General features: G+C 39.8%; 1 protein-coding gene across 1 annotated transcript; it reads left to right on the top strand.

Moving 5' to 3' along the window:
• Nucleotides 1–5628: 5628 nt before the first annotated feature.
• senp3b (SUMO specific peptidase 3b) lies at nt 5629–19256 on the top strand. Its single transcript, XM_008434962.3, has 12 exons — nt 5629–5791; nt 7100–7225; nt 9826–10509; nt 12012–12122; nt 13025–13136; nt 13357–13504; nt 13794–13841; nt 14959–15036; nt 15288–15425; nt 15692–15775; nt 16894–16944; nt 18157–19256. Exons 2-12 carry the CDS (start codon nt 7138–7140, stop codon nt 18265–18267), a joined length of 1653 nt encoding a protein of 550 aa, XP_008433184.1. The 5' UTR covers nt 5629–5791; nt 7100–7137; the 3' UTR covers nt 18268–19256.
• Nucleotides 19257–20173: the final 917 nt, after the last annotated feature.

Here is a 20173-nt window from a genome sequence, read left to right as displayed (position 1 = left end):
GCACCCCCAGCCACCCCCCACCCCCACCTCTGCACGTGCCTGACTTGGAGTATCATAATTTTTCTAACGCACTTCAGATTTATTCATTAGGATTACCTTTGAATCTTAGCATATCGTTCAACCGATTCGGAGGCAGCATAAAAGCCGCTTTACTGAGTTCATAAGAGAATGTAAAGAGATATAGAACAGATACACAGTTAAATGTGATATGCTTGGGAACTACTTCACTAAAATCCTTCATCGTCCTTGTAGTGACCATTTGTCTCTATCAAAAATCAAAAAACTCAAAACTCAAAGGTGATCTAAAGAAAAGGTAAATCAAACTCAAATAGTCACCTGATGCACCGTGGATTCTGGTTTACGCAGCAAAGAAGGATCAAAAGTCAAAATATAGTTCTTTGGTTTTATTCTTTGGCTGATTCTGTAGGCTGGTAAAAAACCTTATGACCACCCACGTGCATAATATGCTACCTAAGACCCACCTATTTATACCGTGAAATACCCACATCCCAACCTGAAATTAATTAACTAATTAAGTGAATTCCTAATCAAAACAACTTATTCTAAACAGCAAATTAAACAAAAATTCTAATGATAAATTAACTAAGAAATAAACAATAAGAATAAACTAAACAATTTAAATTCTAAGATTTAACCAAAAGAAAAAAGGGGAAAATGGCTCCTACACTCCAGCCCCTAATTGTGCATTAAAAATCACAATTACATCCTTCACTAAAGGAGCTATTTTAACAACAACCTCAAACTATATTAATGCAAAGACAAATAATTCTTCTGGTTCTTCATTTTCTTAATGAACCAGGTCTTGTGCATCAGCTTTGACTGCCAAGACTCTCTCCACCTGCCAACATCTTCTGGCTGCTGTAGCATCTGCAGTGAAGACGATGTCTCCAGGAGAGACGTTTCTTCTCAGTCTCATCCACTTTTGCTTTTCCTGCATTGAGGGCAGATACTCAGATCCATCTTGTGGCAGAACAGGTTTGTTCATCAGGATGTGATTTGGATCAGAGACAGAAATGATGGGTCTTTCATTCAGAATGGCTTCGGCTTCACAGAAAACTGTTTGCAGTGTTTCATCCTTTAGCCTGATTGAAGAAACTGGACCACTCCTGCTGATGAATCTTCTGATTACATAAGTGGCATCCAGAACATGAACCACTTTCAAATGAACACCACCATCAACTCCAACATCTGTGAATGGAGATTTGTCTGGTGGTACCTTTTCCTCAGTCATCGTTTGTTCCAGAAGTTTTCCTCCATTTCTTCTGCAGGTGACACAGTCAAACAGGATCCTTTTGGCAGCAGAGTTTGCACTGATTATCCAGCATCTCTGACACAGTCTGGACAATTTGTGATTTCTTTCTGTTGGACCAAGCAGACGGTAAATGAAACACAGAATCAATATTGCTACATGTATGGCTTTATACAGGACAACTGGATGTCCAGCCCCAGGTGGCACAGCAGCTCCTCCAAGATGTCCACCCACTCTGAGGACTCCATTACCAGCCACTGGACCAAGTTCATGCAGCTGGTTGTCTTCTAGCGCCATCTTTCCTTCACCGTTCACCTTCTCCATCTGAAGCTTTAGACGGGCATCCTCTTCTTCCTCCAAATGCTCCTGCAGTCTGTTCTGGTCATCTTCTGCTTGACCTAGATTTGTAGAGATCTGCTGGTTCTGGCAAATCTTCTTTTCGGCCAGCAACTCCTGTTCATTTTGAAGCTGGGAAGACAAGCTGGTAACATCTTTTCCCAGGTTGATGTTCTTGCCCTCTGCCTCATCACAGATGTTCTTTAGGACGGTGATCCAGTTCTTTGAAAACTTTCCTTTCAGGCTTGGAAGACGCTCTGCAACACAACACTTTACAGGCAAGATTGTATTTTCAGCCTTAAAAGGCAAATCAATGCAATAATGTTCATTTTTTAATTGTGCTGAATTGTTCATAAACTTGATGTCTCTGGACATTTTAATCTGCTGTTGGGATATTTTTTCATTGAAGTCATGATTGTATTTAGTCAACATTGTCTCCAGATGTTTAATAGAAATCCTGTTTGCAGTGAAAGAATGGCAGCCTGTTTTGTTCCTTTTACTCCAGAGTGGACCATTGATGATCCATCCAACTCGGGTCCAAACTGCATATGGGCCTTCATCCTGACTGTTGATCAGCTCCCATGGCTCCATTACTTTAAATGCATTTGTGCCAATGAGCAGATCTACATCAGCATCTATGTTGTGGAGCTTGATGCTTTGCAGGTATGGCCACTTATCAATGTCCTCCTGTTGTGGAACATTCTGCTTTGAAACAGGCATTAGTTTCTGTGTCATGACATCTGGAAGGTCAATGAAATCATCTTTATCAAGTGCTGCTACTTGGAGTCCAGAGATGATGTTTGTACCCACAATGTCTTCATGTCCCATTGTTTGCAGCTGGATACTTGTTCTTTTACCTTTCAGTTGCAGCTTCCAGGCCAAATTTTCAGTGCAGAATGTTCCTGTGCTTCCCGGGTCCAAAAATGCATACGTCTGCACAGTAGTGTTGGTTTTTGGACTCCTGACTTGAACTGCAACGATAGAAAGGTTTGAGTTATCTTCATCACAGACTCTGACATGACCACAGGTCTGAGTCATTGTGGAGGTGATACTCAGAGGATTCTGTGGACGTCTGAAGAAGACTCCTGTGCTCTCCTTGTTGATGTGCAGGACACTGGGATGCTGCTGGTGACAAACAGAACAGACCAAACGACTTCTGCATTCTCTGCTTATGTGTCCCACCTTTAAGCAGCCAAAACACATGCCCTTTTCTTTAATAAAGTTTACTTTATCTTTATGTGGCTTGTCTTTAAACTTGAAGCACTTGTCAATAGTATGATTGCTTAGGAGACAATACAGACAGCTGTGGCCTTTTGAGGACTTGCCCTCATCTCCAGATGGACACTCATTCTTCACTGCAACAACATTTGTAGCAAAGCTACTTCCACTTTTCTGTTTGGTAAAGCTGCTGGTTCTGGAGTTGAGCTGTTGCAGGTCCATGATGTTACCAAACAGTGGATCAGATACAACTTTAACCTGTTTTTCAATAAAAAGAACAAGATCAGTGAACAATGCCCTCTGACCCCTGCTTTCCTGCAGGTCACAGGCTACATTTCTCCAGCTCTCCCTCATTTTATAGGGAAGCTTTAGGATTATGCTCCTCATATTAGATGGCAAGTCCAGTTCCTTCATATAAATGATATGTTCAGTTAAGTTTGAGCATCCCTTAAGAAACAGAGAGAATGCTTGCAATGATTCGATGTCCTCATTTTTAATAGCTGGCCAATTGTTAATTTTATCCATAAAGGCCTGTGCAATTTTATATTCATTTCCAAAATGCTCAGAAAGAAGACTTTTAGCTTTAAGATAGCCCAGGTCTGACGGTAAATGCTGGCAGCTATGCACAAGATCTCTAGGCTGCCCCCTGGTGTATTGTTCTAGAAAATGCAAACAGTCACTCATGTTGGACGTTTTGGCCTCCACGCCGTTTTCAAACGCCCTTATAAATGATTTATATTGAAGAGGATCGCCATCGAAAACGGGGATGTTTCTTGGTGGCAAGACAGAGTTTTGGTTTTGCTGAACCAACATGGCAGTGATGTCATTCTGCCGCTGCATGATGTCAATAATACTGGCTTGTTGATCCATTTGTTGACCTGGTCGCTGCTGCCTGCTTGTGTTCGGATTTTGATTAACAGTTAATTGATCACAGAGACTTTGTGGCTTATGAACAATTTGAATTGCTGGCTTTTGTTTCAGCCGGACAACTGGTTGCTCAGAGATGACGGAGGAGATTTTAACATCGTCCATATTTTTCTCTGGAACAAATGCATCGGCCCATGGATCAAGTTTTAGCGCCGAATTGGAGTTGCGCTTTTCAACATAGGAATTCATGCCATCAGAACATTTTGTGCCACACTGTGAATTTATTTCGAACACACGAAGTTTCGCATTAGCAACTGCCAACTCAGTCTCAAGCTCAAGTTGCTCTTTTTCTTGTTTTAGCTTTTCCTCCAGCGCTTCTATCTGATGTTTCTTCTTGAGCGCAGCAGCCCGCTCCAGCAGCGCTGCTCTCTCGGCCTCTGCTTTAATACGAGCCGATGAAGTGGAGGAAACACGGGACACCCGAGAGCCTGTTCTAGACTTTACAGAATGAACATTGGAAGCGCTGTCTTCAGGATTTATGACGTAATCAACATCATTTTTGGCTTGGTCATAATCAGCCGCACTTGGTTGCACAAAAGGCTTACCCAGTTCACACAACCAGCCCCTGACAAGCTCGGTAAACTCAAGGCAAGTACTCATTTTATTTTGAAAATGTTCATTTTGTTTCATGAGTTCATCAGATGGGAGTGGCAAACTTGTCAAGTTTTTATGCGACACCTCTGCATCCTGAAAACACTGAATAAATGTAGCAAGAAGAGAATTCACTGAGTCAACTTTATCATTTGACTCCATCAAAATATTCAAATCGTCCATTATTCGTTTTGCTTGCTTCAATTTCACATTTCTTTTATCTTGGCATGTTTTAATATAGGATATCAAGCCTTTCTCAGTCAGTTTAACGGTTCGTTTGGATGAACCCTCCAGATCACTCCTGGTCAACTGTGCCTTCGATACATCAGACATTTTGGCGAAAACACCTTGAACTGCTTGTAGTTTTGTTATCTTTATTTTAAACCCACTGGCGGTGCGTAAAGGTGCAGCGCTTTAACTCAGTCTTTCATTAATCTTCATGTCGACGAACTTGTACTATAACGTTGATGCTATCATCAAACTCCTCTCGTTTGGCTGTTTTCCTTTACAGCATTAGCAATCATCGCACATACCGATATCGTTGAAGAAAGACGTGAGTGTTTGTAGATGAGGCCTCTTGTGGCTTGTGGGCGTGGCACGTTCCTCCCGCTGTCGGCGTCCGAAGAACAAAGGAGACAGTTCCTCCAAACTTTACGCAGCCATCAGCAGAATTGAGATCGTTGAGACAAACTCCAAGGTCGGATGTTTTCTTGTTGATTCAAAAAAGCCAAGGCCGGGTTTTTTACTTGATGTAGTGACCATTTGTCTCTATCAAAAATCAAAAAACTCAAAACTCAAAGGTGATCTAAAGAAAAGGTAAATCAAACTCAAATAGTCACCTGATGCACCGTGGATTCTGGTTTACGCAGCAAAGAAGGATCAAAAGTCAAAATATAGTTCTTTGGTTTTATTCTTTGGCTGATTCTGTAGGCTGGTAAAAAACCTTATGACCACCCACGTGCATAATATGCTACCTAAGACCCACCTATTTATACCGTGAAATACCCACATCCCAACCTGAAATTAATTAACTAATTAAGTGAATTCCTAATCAAAACAACTTATTCTAAACAGCAAATTAAACAAAAATTCTAATGATAAATTAACTAAGAAATAAACAATAAGAATAAACTAAACAATTTAAATTCTAAGATTTAACCAAAAGAAAAAAGGGGAAAATGGCTCCTACAGTCCTGCTATAGAAGGCGAAGAAAAAATTTGAGGGTGAACCTTCCGAGAGATACAACTAGATGGCGCTAATGTGAAATTATGGGAGTTGCAACTCTTTACTGAAAAAAGGAAGGACACGAAGAAGAAGGAGCCGAATTGTGGCTGGGCTACACTGTTTTAATTGAATGAGGCTAAAGAGCAGCTAAAGTTTGTGTTTGTGCTTTAAAATATTAAAAGGAAATACGTCCAGTATTCAGTCAGAAAGTCTGAGACCGAGGGGTAAGAACATTATCGCTGTATCCAGCTGGTTGAGGCATGCACCCGCTGGCTTTTTCATACAATTCTTGGAGCATGCTAAGTGCTTAGCTAGCTTAAGATAACGTTGCTAACAGCTAACACGTTTGCACGGGTATATAATAAATTATCAGTGGACTTTTGGTATTGCATTACGTTCATGTTGTACTCTCATTGTGATGTAAATAACGTTGACGTATTATGGTTCCGGATAAAACAGTTTTTTCAGGCAAAGTTGTGGGATTTTATCTTACGTTTTGAAGCTATCGTTGCTAGCTCTGTGCGCGCTCAGCGTAGCATTGAGGTGGACTGTTGAATGAGTTCTTGGTGTTTAGTCGTTTAAATACGCCGCCGTTTCACCGATGAAGGGCTCTCTAAGTGTTTTAAATCTGAGTTTTGGTGCTCACTTTATCTAGCGACCAAAACCTGTACGAACCGCTGTGCAGGTAGCATTCCGCGTCTGGAAGATGTCCACATGGTAATTAGTATTTACACATTTTGCTCATCACTGCTGGCTCTTCATCACCATGAAGAATCAACCAAGATTCAAACCTGCATTTATGTGCATGGTGGCGTGCAGCTGCAAATAATAGTTATGCAACCCAACCTTTTTAGATATAGTTAAGCAATATTAGATATGCTAGCGAAGATCAGGGATTTTTTCTTCAAGAGCAATAAAAAAACATTCATTGTTTGGTCATGAATGTAAATGACAAAATTGAGAGGCACCAGCGTTTTGGAGCAGTTTGTTATTTTACAGTACAAGGATGACACATAATCACTTGTTTTTTGATGAGTTCGTCATTACATATGTAACTAACTAGTTCTGATTAAAGATCGACCCGTTTTAGTATCCATTTTAAATATTAGTTAGCTGACTTGTATCAGTCTGTTTATTCAGCAATATGTGGCAAATGGATATGAAATGTTCACTATTGAAGACAGTGAGAAAAAAGTTGTCTTGAAACAAAAAATGCGTTCAAAATGCTTTTACAGTAATAATTGCAGCTAAATGTTAACTGTCAGACCTTTTCATGGTTAATTTGACATTAATTTGTTCTGGTTTGGCCAGACCAGAATCTCAGCAACAAGTGTCCTATTGCTGAAATTCTGTGGGGAATTATGATATGATCTGGGATGATCTGTCTTTGCATCATTTTTCCTATTTAGATGTCAGAGATTTTTTTTTTACCACAGCAACTTCATACATTTGAACAGACAGATTGCACATGCTTACACTAACGGTCATTTCTGTTTCCAGTGCTAATGCAAGCGTGTGTTTGCTGCTTGCAGGTGACGAGCTGGCGCAGGTCGTGGGCTGTCCGTGGACAATGCGAGACAATGGCGGTAGCCTGGCCCAGAACCGCTGGCAGGGGGACCTGGGGCTGACTGCTGTGGGGCAGGACAGCACTGCAGGAGGTGGGCACTTTAGATCATCTTGGATGTCACTACCAGAAGCTCTATACAACCTCCTAACTTGTGCCATATTGTTTTCACGTTTTCTGTTATTGTGCATGTTTCACAGTTGTGTTATTCTATCTTTATTTAACCCAGAAGTCCCACTGAGAGCAGGAATCTCCATGGCCAAGATGGCACCCTCACAATGCAGCACTGTGTAAAATACATAAATAATACACAACGCATCTTTACAACAACACAGGGATCAGTTTGAATGATATTTTAAAAATTATTATTGGAATGTGTGTGGTTTTTATTTTTTTTATTTTTTATCAGAATCAGTTTTATTGGCCCAGTTTGAGCTAACAGTCAAGAAATTTAACTTCAGTTTAACTTTTCTCTTAATAAACAGACATTCTTAAAAGTAAGTTATTGAGATATTAAGTTTTTTGTGGAAATAAATGTAGTTTTGGTAGAAAAAAAGACAACAAAGTTGATATTTAAGAACTGTCTGTGGTGCACAGAAGAAAAATGCCGTTTTGCTAGAATTGGTCAAAGACGAGGTTAAAGTATCTTACTGAGGTATCCTGATAGTTTAATAAAACCTTACCAGTGTTGTTGTCTACTGATGCTTAATGATGTCCAATAACTGTTTATTGTTTATTGGACCAATAACCAATAAACTGTTTTAAAACAGTTTTAAAACTGTTTGTTTTAAAATAACAAACAGTTTTCATGTTGAGTTGAACAAGTTTTCCATCAATCCATGTCACGATGCACTTACAGAAGGATAGTATTATCGATAGCAGTACAATTTGCACAATGCCTGTTTTGTTTTGTTTTTTTCTTGGAAAAAGTTAATAAAAACAAGTTTTTGTCTAAATTAAGGTGAATTCATGGTTCCTTTTTCCACATAATGTAACCGGTAGTGCTTATGATTAAAAAAATTAGAATTATGTGATCGGTATCGGTGATCAGCTGTGTTTTACATGGGTGATCGGAATTGGAATCGGCAGGAAAAATCTGATCGGCACATCTCTACATCAAGTGTAAAAATTGTCAAAGTTTTTCAAGCCAGTCTTTGATAAAATCATAACCTTTGTTTACTGGGTGTTCAAAATCCAATAAAAAAATTTCAAAGTTATGTTCTCACCTGTGGTGCAGAATGAGCAGGTGTGTGGATTGTATCACCTGTGCACAGATGCAGTTCTGCTCAAATGTATTTATGTAGACCAGTGGTCCTCAAACTACGGCCCGCGGACCGGATCCGGCCCGCCTCCACATTTGGTCCGGCCCCCTGAACAATACCAGAGAGCATTTCGATTTTTTATTTTTTTTTTCATATACCGTATTTTCCGGACTATAAGCCGCTACTTTTTTCCAAAGCTTTGAACTATGCGGTTTATAGCCCAGTGCGGTTTATATGTTGATTTTTCTTCAACCACCAGGGGGCTCTTTAGCAGGAAGTGAATCATTGGAAGTCAAAATTGGAAATAAAAGAAAGCGGCCATTAAAATAGAATTAGGTTTTAATAGGGAATTGAAATTTGAGAATGTTGTTGATCAGTTAAATAGCATTGAGGGGAAAAATAAGATTTTTCGTTTTTTTAAATACTGGGATCATTATGAGAATTTGAGGCATAGATATTAGGATCCAATAGATGGCAGTAGTGCAACAATAATGAATGCAAGCTGCCATTGAAATCTAAAGAAGCAGCAGAGGAAGAAGAAGAAGAAGGAAGTGCCCATTTTTATTTACCACATGCTAATAGCAGACACGAAGGATCAGCACCTTAACTGTTACAGTTACCGTTCGGAAACTACCGTAATCAGTTCAGTTCAATCTAAACTTGGCAACTTTTACTTTTTCAACCCTAATAAATGTGATATTCAATTGACCTGTTATGACTCAAATTTTGGGTGTCCGCCCCCCTCTGCTGCTGCATCGTTGTGGAAAACCTGGAGCGGCAGAGATATCTGCGGCCTACTGCCTGATGCGGCTAATAGTCCGGAAAATGCGGTATTTAATTCATAAATAGTGTTATTTCCTGGATTTTTTTCTGTGAAGAACCCAGAGAGGGTTATTTGATTGTGCTTTCTGGAAAACAATAAATTTTTACATTTAGGCACTCCTACATTCGTCACACTTTTTCTGTTACAAACTGACTCCGGCCCCCCACCAGAGAAGGGAAAAGTTATGTAGCCCTCACAGGAAAAAGTTTGGGGACCTTTGATGTAGACAGTTACTTCCAAATGGAAGCTCAGGCACAAAACTTTCTACGTTTCTAGAAAGTTAGATTTTTAGACCTCAGCCTGGACACAGGATTCTCTGTGTTAAATAGTTTTTATCAGGTCAGATCCTCTGGACAAAAGCCCGTAATCCTGAGTTTGTCTAAAAGTATTCACCGAGTCCATTTAGTTCTGAAAGATTTCCAGGTAAAGCAGCACATCATTAAGACCAGTTGTCAGCTGTAGCAGCAGTGACTGATCCGTGACCATTAAAACCAGACTGGAAAATGCTTGTTGATCTGCTTTTGTTCATGTAAAATCAGCTTTAAGATTTTTTTGTTTCTCGATTGAAAGCTGAATGTTTTGACTTTTTTTTTCTTGTGTTTTGTTTAGGAGGGATCCCTGGAGACCACCTCATTGTCCCCGTGTCAGGCCACAGTGTATCCAGCCCCATGCACCTCAGACTGGGCCAGAAAGAGAAATTGTGGACAGGAGAGTATGTAGAAGACGAGGAAGAGGATGGGCCAGATGAGATTGAAGCTGTTGGTGATGAGGAAGAAGTCAACAATCTGTATGAAGATGATGTAGAGGAGCTGGAGGGCAAAGGCTGGGAGAACAATGGAGAGGAGGAAGATGGGGATGAGGCAGAAGAGAGTGAGGAGCAGGAAAAGGAGGAGTGGGAAGTCCCAGACTTTCCCTGTCAGTCCACCCCATACAGCCGAGTACAACAGCCCCAAGCTCATGGACAACAACATAGGGCAGAACAACTCGGTGAGCCATGTGTAGAGAACATTGTCTCCCAGACTGAAGTCCATGGCTTTTTTGGATCCCGGTTCAACAGCTACCGGGCTCAGAAGAGGCTCAGACGCTTGTGGCGCATACGCTCCCACAAAGTCCTGGGGTTCCAGCTGGCCCAGCACTGGAAGAGCTGGCGGCAGAGGGCCCGCTGGATCACCACGGGGGGGCCCCAGTGGGGCCGAAGAGGGCAAAAGTACAGTTCGTACAGCAGGCAAAAGAGGACAAAAAGACCTCATCACAAATATGAAGGGGATGACAGCCAAGAGGAGCAGTTAACAGGTACATATGTTCAAATGCAGAATTTACCTCATGTTTCCGTCACTAGTAAAACTGCGTACACATTCGCAGGCTAAACACAGAAATCAGTGCACACACACACACACACACATAAAGGACAGCTTCAAATCTAATACGATCCGTTCTCTCTCTGTGGGACGGGGGTTAAACGACTCGGTTTAATAAAGGGACAGGCGGCTGTAGGATCAGCGTTTCTCTGGGAAGCAGGAAGGAGAAATTCAGATGTAACGGCAGCATCAGGCATATAGGTTGACACAAGTGTGCAAAGTTCCAAGTGTTAAAAACAGATTAAAAAAACGAGATTAACAATAATAATAATTGTAATAACTTACTGTACAATATTTTAACATAAACATACTGGGCAGTTTTTAGAATAGGAATATCTTACTCTCTATCCAAGAGATGTGCAGCTGAGTAGGATTACATTTTTAAATCTACATAATGTGGATGTGTAGTGAACATCCAGAAAGACATCAGATTGTTTGAAGTACAGCACAGCAATGCAGAAAAACACGTGCAATAACAGCAGAAATTTTATTAAAACATGAGTTAATAACAGTACAAGTTGTCCACACGCCAGTCGTGTTCAGAGCTCTGACGCTTCTACAGTCTAACAGCTGCTGGGAGGAAGCAGCTCCTGTAAGACTCCTTTGTGCACTACTTTCTATATACTGCATGGGGATGCACTGATATGAAAATTTGGGCCAATTTTAATATTGCTGTTATGGCCAATAACAAATAATTACCAATATTACACACTCACATGACCAGACCAAACAAGTATCACATAGCCAACTCCCCCGACCCCCTGTAAAAACAAACGGCAATAAGACGGAAATGCCGATTATTAATATTGGTTTAGTTTTATTTACTGGACTGATACTAATATGTTTAAAAAATAGCTAATATCGACCGGTACTGATATTAGTACTGATATGTCATGCATCCCTAATACTTAATACAGCCTTTCTCAATTCCGGTCCTCACGCCCCCCTGCCCTGCATGTTTTAGGTCACAGATGTCAAACTCCAGTCCTGGAGGGCCGCTGCCCTGCAACTTTTAGATGTGCCTCTGCTGCACCACCTGAATAGAATAATTAGGTCAACCCTAACTGATCTACACAAGGAGGAGGTAATTAAGCCATTTCATTCCAGTATTTTGTACCTGTGGTACATCTTAAACTGCAGGACAGCGGCCCTTGAGGACTGGAGTTTGACACCCGTGTTTTAGGTATTTCCTTTCTGCCAACACCTGGATTGAATATGTGGTGATTAACAGGCTTCTGCAGCACTTGATGGCCATGCAATCATTTGAATCAGCTCCTCTGGACTAGAGGTACATCTAAAACATGCAGGGCAGGAGGGGCTGAGGACTGGAATTGAAAAGCTATGACTTAATACATTTTGTTAAACCTGTATGCTTGTTTTCATATTCCATTTTGAAGTGAAATAATAGTGTGTTAAATGTTTCCTTTTGACTGACAGATCTGCAGTTAAACGGCCCTTCAGACAAGCAGGATGAGAAATTGAGACGGGAAGTGGGAGTGAGACCGATGGAAGTGGCTCTAAGTGAAGAACACACAAAATATATAACTGGTATGGAGGGCAGCTGAATTCTCCTGTTGAAATATCACAATGTAAATGTTTTGTAACCATTTAAACGGGACATGTAGTGCAAATTTCAGCTTTTGCATATTTTTATTATACTTTGATTTTGGTCTGTACTCCTAAAAACAACCCAAGAGCTTACAATAAACACCCAGACGTTTTTTTAGCAATAAGTTCATGTTTTTTGGTGTCTGGCAAACTGAGCTCTTGGAAAACCCTCCCGACTCGATGGGCACTGCTCCATTACGTAGCCACCTCAGCCGAGACCAACTATCACCTAGAAGCCCAATCAGACTTCCAACATGTCTTGTCAGCTCGTTTTACAGCTGTACAGCAGCTGCTGGAAAAGATAAGTTTTGTTGTTTGCTTACCATTTACAAACTGCTGCTTCATTCTTGTTGGTTGTGCAGGACATTTTACTTCTTCTGGTTTTGGATCTGACTTGAGGTCAAAAATGTATGGCTGTATAACTGTATAACTGTGTAAACATGAATTTGGGGGCGTGGCCAGCAGCAGCTCATTTGGATTTAAAGTGACAAGACGCTGGACAACAGCTCATTTTGAGAAGAGGTCCAAATAGGCACAACAGTGAAGACTAAAAGCTCGTCATGTAAGAATGGTTTTGTGCAAAAAATATAATGAATGTGTTTTGTATGGCTCACCTGTTCAAGATAGGCAAAATAAGTTACCTTTAAACTTAATGCAAGTTCAGCTGCTAATAGGATGATCTTTGAACAAATGAACAGATGTTGGTCCTGTTTTCTGTGATTGTTGTTGCTGAAAGTACATCAACAGTCAGTCCTGGGCTTTTGATTGAATGACCTGCCTGGATGGAGTAAAACGGAAAGCGGTCTATGCGAGCTGAGTGATTGTTGCTTCGTCTCTGCTAGGTGTTCTTGAAGAGTCTCTGCAGCAGTATGGCAGTTTGATTCCCTTCCATGTCGACGATGTCGTGGGAAAGCTTCAGGACGTTTTCCATGAGAGCTTCTCTCAGCCACACAGGTCAGAGATGCTGCTAACCTCCTGTGATGAACATCCCAATCAAACATGTACACAAAAGCTGTAAATGGCTGTGCAAAGTGGGAGCTGATCTGATAAACTGACTGAAGTTGAATACTAAGCTAAAAATAGCATACACTTTTTAAAAGTATCTTTGTCAGCCTGCTGCTTTATTTTTGTTATTAAATGACACTGGTTTCCATATCATGTGGTTGTTTAAAAGGAAAGCGACGGTCCAGCATCTCATTCAGAACTTCCAGCGTTCATCCGGATCGGCCGTGGCTAAAACATTCAGAGTGAACTATAAGCGCCACGTTTTGACCATGGATGACCTGGGCACTTTGTATGGTCAGAACTGGCTCAATGACCAGGTACAGCACTACTGCACATTACACAACCCAGCAGCAGACATGGTTAAAGGTGTCGGCAGTGAAACCACAGGCTGCTTCGTTTCATTCAGACGCTCCTGTGGCGTTTAGGAAGGAAGCACTCGTGTGTTGCCTGTGTGGAGTAAAAACGAGGCTGCCAAATTCACTTCTAAAGTATTTCACTAATGTTTGTATCTATGGAGTGTCTTTTCATCTTTTATATGAATGTTTATGTTTCTCCATTTGATTTTTATGGATTCATCTCATGGGTTACATGATGTGCTTTCTGTAGATTATGAACATGTATGGTGACCTTGTCATGGATTCTGTTCCAGATAAGGTAAGTGAACACAGAGCACCTTCACTTTTTCCTCTATGTCATGCCTCAGACAGGGATCTGTTTGGATTCTGCTCTTTAATGGTAACCAGCAAAGCTGCTGGTAGTGAGTTAGGTGACCAATTAGGCCCAGTGCATAGGGCTCCTCATTCAAGGAATAACCAGTTAATCTGAATCTTGTGGTGAGCCGTTGTTTTTTTTTTTTTTTTGCTACTTAGTTGAACTGTGAACCAGTTGAGAATTCTGAGTTAGGGTGATTTGGAGATAAATGCTCCTGTCTGAATGAGGAATGAACAACCTGTGTGTGCAAATAAATGTTGCACTTCTTTATGAAATGTTAGAGATGCACCCATATGACAGTTTTGGTCAATACCTGATATAAACATTGCTGTTATGGCCAATAACTAATATTTACCGATGTTATATATATTTTCTGACCCTTTCAAGGCTTTAGGGGGAGGAGGGGAAAGCATTGTGCTTTCTCCACCACACCTTCTCTGCTTCAGTTAAACTCCCACAATCCTGCGCTGCATCACTGTTAAATCAATAACCTCCTTTCCTACAACCCAGAAATAAATGGCAACAAGTTTGAAATAAATATGTTTTTTGAATCAACCCTGTTTTATTTCAGACCAATATCAATGTAGTTGCTGATGGATCACTCATCCCTACAAAATATTCATGTAATCATTTGGAATCACAGTGAGAGCAAACATACTCTGTGTTTTCTGAGTTCAATGTTCTGGTCCCGTCATCTCAACAAGTTGCACTAAGATCATGTTTCATTTCTTTAGACAGGCTCTTAATATCTTAGTGTTGTGGTATTTTCTCTTATTTTATTGTCATTTTTTGTTAGGTTGTTTTTACTGTAAAGTTCTTTGGTCATCTTAATTGGATGTTAAGTGCTATACATGTATATAAATCAATCATTACATGTAAGCTACCTTGTCGCTGCAATAATAATGTAAGAGAAAATGTGAAGTTTTTCGCTTAATTTATTTCTGATTAGAGACTCATTCACATTCATAAACATTTAGACACACTATGTAGAATATGTTCATAGTAGAAAATCAACTGGACATGAGTGCATTATGACCTTAAAAATGTTTTTTATCTTCAGGTCCACTTTTTCAACAGCTTCTTTTATGACAAGCTGAGGACAAAAGGATATGAAGGAGTTAAACGGTGGACAAAAAATGTAAGTGGACACTGTCCCTCCTTTTAATAACCGTTACTGTTTCAGGATTTGTCAACAGTTTTTATTGTGGATGTGAAAATGATAGAATGGGTAGAAGGTTGTTAAGACACAGGCAGACAGCAGATGGGTTATGTCAGGTTCAGATTATTGCTGATTAGGTCTGGTAAAGTCAGGGATCAGAGGTCAGTTTTGTCATTTTCTTTGATTTTGAGGGCTCTCCTGGTGCTAATATGTTCTTCCTCTCTTGTCAGGTGGACATCTTCCAGAAAGATCTGCTGTTGATTCCCATCCACCTGGAGGTTCACTGGTCGCTAGTCAGTGTTGACATTCCTCGGCGTACCATCACCTACTTTGATTCTCAGCGGACCCTCAACAGGCGCTGTCCAAAGGTAGGAAAAGCCCCCAACAACCAGATCCACTTTAGGACACAGAAAATTATCTGCCTGCTGTTTTAGCTGTAAGCCAACATTCTGGCTTGGTACTGTTCAATATGCAGCTTCCATTGTAAAAGCCCAGTAACTTATTGTGTATAAGTTACTGTGTCACTTATTGCCACAGTAAACAAAACACTACAGGTAAACTGTTATTGTTTTTGTTTTTGTACCTAACTTTGTTGTCCTTTCCTTTACATCTTTCTTGATTGTTTTTATTCCAGCATATTTTCAAGTATCTTCAAGCTGAGGCCATAAAAAAAGACCAGCGAGACTTTTTGACGGACTGGAAAGGCTTTTTTAAAATGGTAAATACTTTTTGTTTTCATTCTTTTTTGACTTGCTGCCATAGTTTATAGTTGATGCATTGAAGAGAGCATGAAGCTGGGATCGCGCACCAATCACACCACCTATGAAGACTGTTCTTTGAACTTTTACAAAATAAACTCGCCAGCTCCTGAAAATCCTAAATTTAAATGGTCAACAATTTAAAATATTTTATTTAATTTATCTTTGCTTACACTATTAAATCAAATTTAACTGTATTGATATTCTCAATAAACAAATGCCAACTTTCTATATCTGTGGTCTAAAATGTCAGCATTTATGGGTCCCCTGCGGAGCCTTAAGCAGCTGCTTAGTTCATTTATGCCATGGACCGGTTCTAAACGTGGTCGGCATTACATCGTGTTTTTTAGATCCACTATCTGATATAAAAAACAGTTACTTTGAATTTAACAATGAGGTCAAGTGCAAATAATTATTTATTTTAATTGTATTTTTTTGTTGTTGTTTTTAAGACTCAATAGTTATGGATTTAAGTTTTGTTGACAATGTCTTCCAGTAACATAATTACCCAGTAATATTTCACATTTCTTGTTAACTGAACATCTTTTAATACAAAAACATGTTCAGAGAACCACCTCGGCGCCCCGACCACCAGGCTTGGAAAGTTTTCTGCCTTTTAAAAAAAAACTGATGCTGTTCAATATTCAAACTGGTACAAAGTTTTCTGTGTGAGGACAGCCAGCTGATTAAAATGGAGTCCCTGACTGCAGCAGTCCCTCCTGACTGAGCTGGTAGCATCAGTGCATGCTAGCATACGTTGCATGGCATTGGTAGCTTTTGCAGCAGTCCCTCAAATCGATCATGCATGTGATAACGTAGAGGAGAACATCAGCAGAACTGTCTCTGTGTGAGCGACCATGGAAAATAGACAGATATTGATTTTAATATGTTGTTTACAGTCACTTCTGAAGCAGCTGAGGAAAGCTTCAGTTGGCCTCAAATATAAAAAACTGCTAGTTGTCGATATGACAGTAGAGAGTGATGTTTCAGTGTTAGTGAGGAGTTGTGGCAGCACGCCATGTTTGGCTGCAATGGGATGTGATTGGCTAAAGTAAATAATGTATTTTGTATTTTACAGAATGTGGGTCGTCAGAACAATGACAGCGACTGTGGAGCTTTTGTACTGCAGGTAAGTTTCTCTTGTTTGGTCATCACATTTGCAAATGAATGGCAACTGTTCTTCCTGCTTTAAGTATTGAAATGTTTATGTCCTAAAACGGTAAAGTTTTTCTGGGGCTTATTAGCTGCCAAGCGATACCAGGGAGACTGGGACATTCTGTTTATACTTGCAAGTCAGAATTGATCCAGTTCAATACTGTTTATTTCTATTGCACCATTCACTATAAACATTATCTTGAAGCACTTTACAAAATCATCAGGAACCCCTGACGGGCAAATTCAGATTTGGAAACTTTCAGCTCCTCCCTGAACATGGATCTTAAAGCCACATGGCTGCCTGACTCACACAGTGTTGTGATAGTTGCAGAAATAATGTTTTTTTTGCCTTTCAGGTGGTTTTAGTCTCATCAAATCCATCAACCAGCTCTGGTCAACTTTTTATTGTGAACATGTTCCCTCTGTATTTGGACACAAAATGCAGATTAAAACATCAGTTATCTGTTCGGTCTGAGCACAACAGTAAAGTAATGGCCAGCCAGAACAGTTAGTTTGGTTGAGTTCCAACCTCCAGAGCAAACAGTCTGTGTTGCACAAATCACGCAGAATATCCTGCATGAAAACATTGGTCTGCCGGTCTGTAATGATCACCAGCTACATATTTTATAAAAATAAAGGGAAAAAAACATCCGTCTTACATGGGTTGTTGACCACTCTTTTTTGTTTTAGCTTTTACAACCTAAAACACAACGGATCATAATCTTATGTTTCATCAGCTGTTTGTCTCAAACGGCTTAGTATGGGATAGTTTTTACATTCATTTTAAATTATCCAGAAGTCGTTAGCGCTGCACCACTATTTGATGTTGTTTTCTAGAGATGCATTGAAGCAGATATAAAAAGACTTGATAGTGACAGATGGGTTATAGGTTGAATTCTTTTTTCTAGATCCATTAACGGGTTAAGCTGAGCTGTAGCCTTCCAGCACATTTTAATAAACCTATAGTATATCTAGAGCTACATTGAAGCACTATTTTAATGACCATCACTAAGTCCTGTTCCTGTCTTCTGTTTGAGTCTTTTTCTGTGATTATCTAAAAGCTGTTGGTATTTCACTCCCTGCTGTATAGTAGAGTTGCTATACAGCTGCCTTTCACCCAGATTCATTACCATGTTGTTTGTGCAACTCAGTAACTTTTATCTCGTCTTTCCTGCACCATCTACAGTACTGCAAGTGTTTGGCACTAGGACAGCCATTTAACTTTGGGCAGCAGGATATGCCCCGACTAAGGAGGCAAATGTACAAAGAACTGTGCCACTGCAAGCTCTCTCTGTGACCTTGCACCTCTATCCCACCTGGATCCTAACAACACAGAGGGACAACAATACATCAGTCTTTTTTTCCCCTCTGTTTGCCTTTTGAAAACTGGTTTGGAGTTCACACATCATAGCTACTTTACCGTGTTTGACAGACCAAGACAAGGTTCCGTTCTGTGATTGGCTTAGGCAGCTTGTCCTAGTTCACTTATCTCTCAGTTGAGACTGAAACATAAACAGTATGAAGGTGTAGAAAGACTCCAGGCCAGAAGCAGCTTGTCCTGCAGTAATACCTGCTTTTATGTAACAATAAACGACCTGAAGCAGTCTGTGTAAGCTTGTGATTGAACACTTCCTGTGAGTTTTCCATTCATTTGATCCATCTCTGCAGGTGATGTTTTAGCAATTCCAACACTAACACCACAGAAAAGAAACTGCTAGAGCTGGTGGTTGGACATTGTCATCTGTGTAGTACAATGTGGCGTTTTGATGTATATTCTATTTTTAAAGAGATCAGTCTTGGCAGGATTGGAACTGATGGAACTAATGTATTCTGCTGCCAGAAACCAGCTTTCTTATGGCGCTTGCAGAAGGAAATAAGAACTTGTACATTTTTGAAGTACGCTTTTACCTGACTTGGGTGCCCGAAACTTCCTGCCTCCTCCAGTAAAACGAATGAAACGGCTCGATTTGAAAGATTGGATGAAAAGCCGCCCAAAGCATATTGATACAATGGCCTGGAACCAGGGATACCTTTTTTGTTTCATTTATCTTTTTGTGTTTTTATTGCTGTCAGTAAATGTGGTGATATACTTATTGCTTTAAACAAATGGTGTAAAACAACTTTGTTCTTTTGGAGTAAGTTCCAAATGTTCTGTTTAGTATTTCTTTGATAAAAGCCATTTTGGTAAGGACCACAACAGCTACACAACAGGCACCGTATGCCCACAATGGAGTTGCAGTGCTTTCTTTTTTCTTTTTTTTTATAATAAAAACAAACTTGTGGATAGCTGTCTTTTTGTTTTTGCATTCTTTTCTGAGTGAATACAACAGAGTTGTTTTCTATATCTTCTACAATGGATTATGGTTAGTTGAAAATAAAAATATGTGGCAAACAAATGTGTATTTTCTTAAACCTAGATTTATTTATATATATATATATATATGGATAGATTGATATACATATTGGTGCAAAGCTAGGATTTTATCAGTCAAAAGGCTGGTTTACTATTTTAATTCAGCAAGCATGAAATTGTCAGGAGGAAAAACATCATCTATGCTTCAGCCAAAAATGAGTCATGCCCTAGAAGATTTGATCAAATTCAGATTTAAAGTGGTCTTTGCTTGTGATTGGACATGATCCTGGTATATCTGCAGAAAATCAAATAGACAAACATTCTGAATAATGGTTTACTAAGCAAGAAATATTTTTGATGCCAAAAAATATAAGGAAACAAGGCAGAGGGTGTAAGGAGAGAATTCATGGATCGCTAAGAAAATTTGTGAAGCAGTATGACCTGAAAAGATTTATGAATATAAATCAGTAAAAAAAATAAATTCTATAAAAATAATACAGTTGTGAATGAAATGAGTAGAGGTTTTGTCAGAGTTGACACCTATTAACACAGATTAAATAACACAGGAAAGACAAGAGAAAGTTAGATTCTGAATACTCGTGAGAACAGAGATGTGCTTTCAGTTACAAATCTACTGCTCTGAAAGCACATTTGCCTGCCCCTCTTTTTATTGTCTTTAGGATCCCTAATCTCAGAGAGCGCTGTAACTCTAAAGGGAGGGGGGAAAACACTTCATCACAAGTTACAGCGCCAATGATTGTCACTAACACTATCTTAACCTAGATTCTCCAGTTCCTGACACAGGGTCAAACAGCAAGTTGTACACCTTCACGGCGCTAGTTTTACAGCG

This window comes from Poecilia reticulata, chromosome 18 (genome assembly GCF_904066995.2).
Source record: "Poecilia reticulata chromosome 18, P_reticulata-male-v2, whole genome shotgun sequence".
Classification (NCBI taxonomy): Eukaryota; Metazoa; Chordata; class Actinopteri; order Cyprinodontiformes; family Poeciliidae; genus Poecilia; species Poecilia reticulata.
This window is presented reverse-complemented; position numbering and strand designations above follow the sequence as displayed.

Excerpts from the sequence above, each read along its gene's own strand:
- senp3b (XM_008434962.3), top strand. The coding sequence starts at position 7,138 with ATGCGAGACAATGGCGGTAGCCTGGCCCAGAACCGCTGGCAGGGGGAC. Across the intron at positions 10,510-12,011 it reads CCAAGAGGAGCAGTTAACAG|ATCTGCAGTTAAACGGCCCT; the intron begins GTACATATGTTC and ends TTTGACTGACAG. Across the intron at positions 13,842-14,958 it reads TGGATTCTGTTCCAGATAAG|GTCCACTTTTTCAACAGCTT; the intron begins GTAAGTGAACAC and ends TTTTATCTTCAG.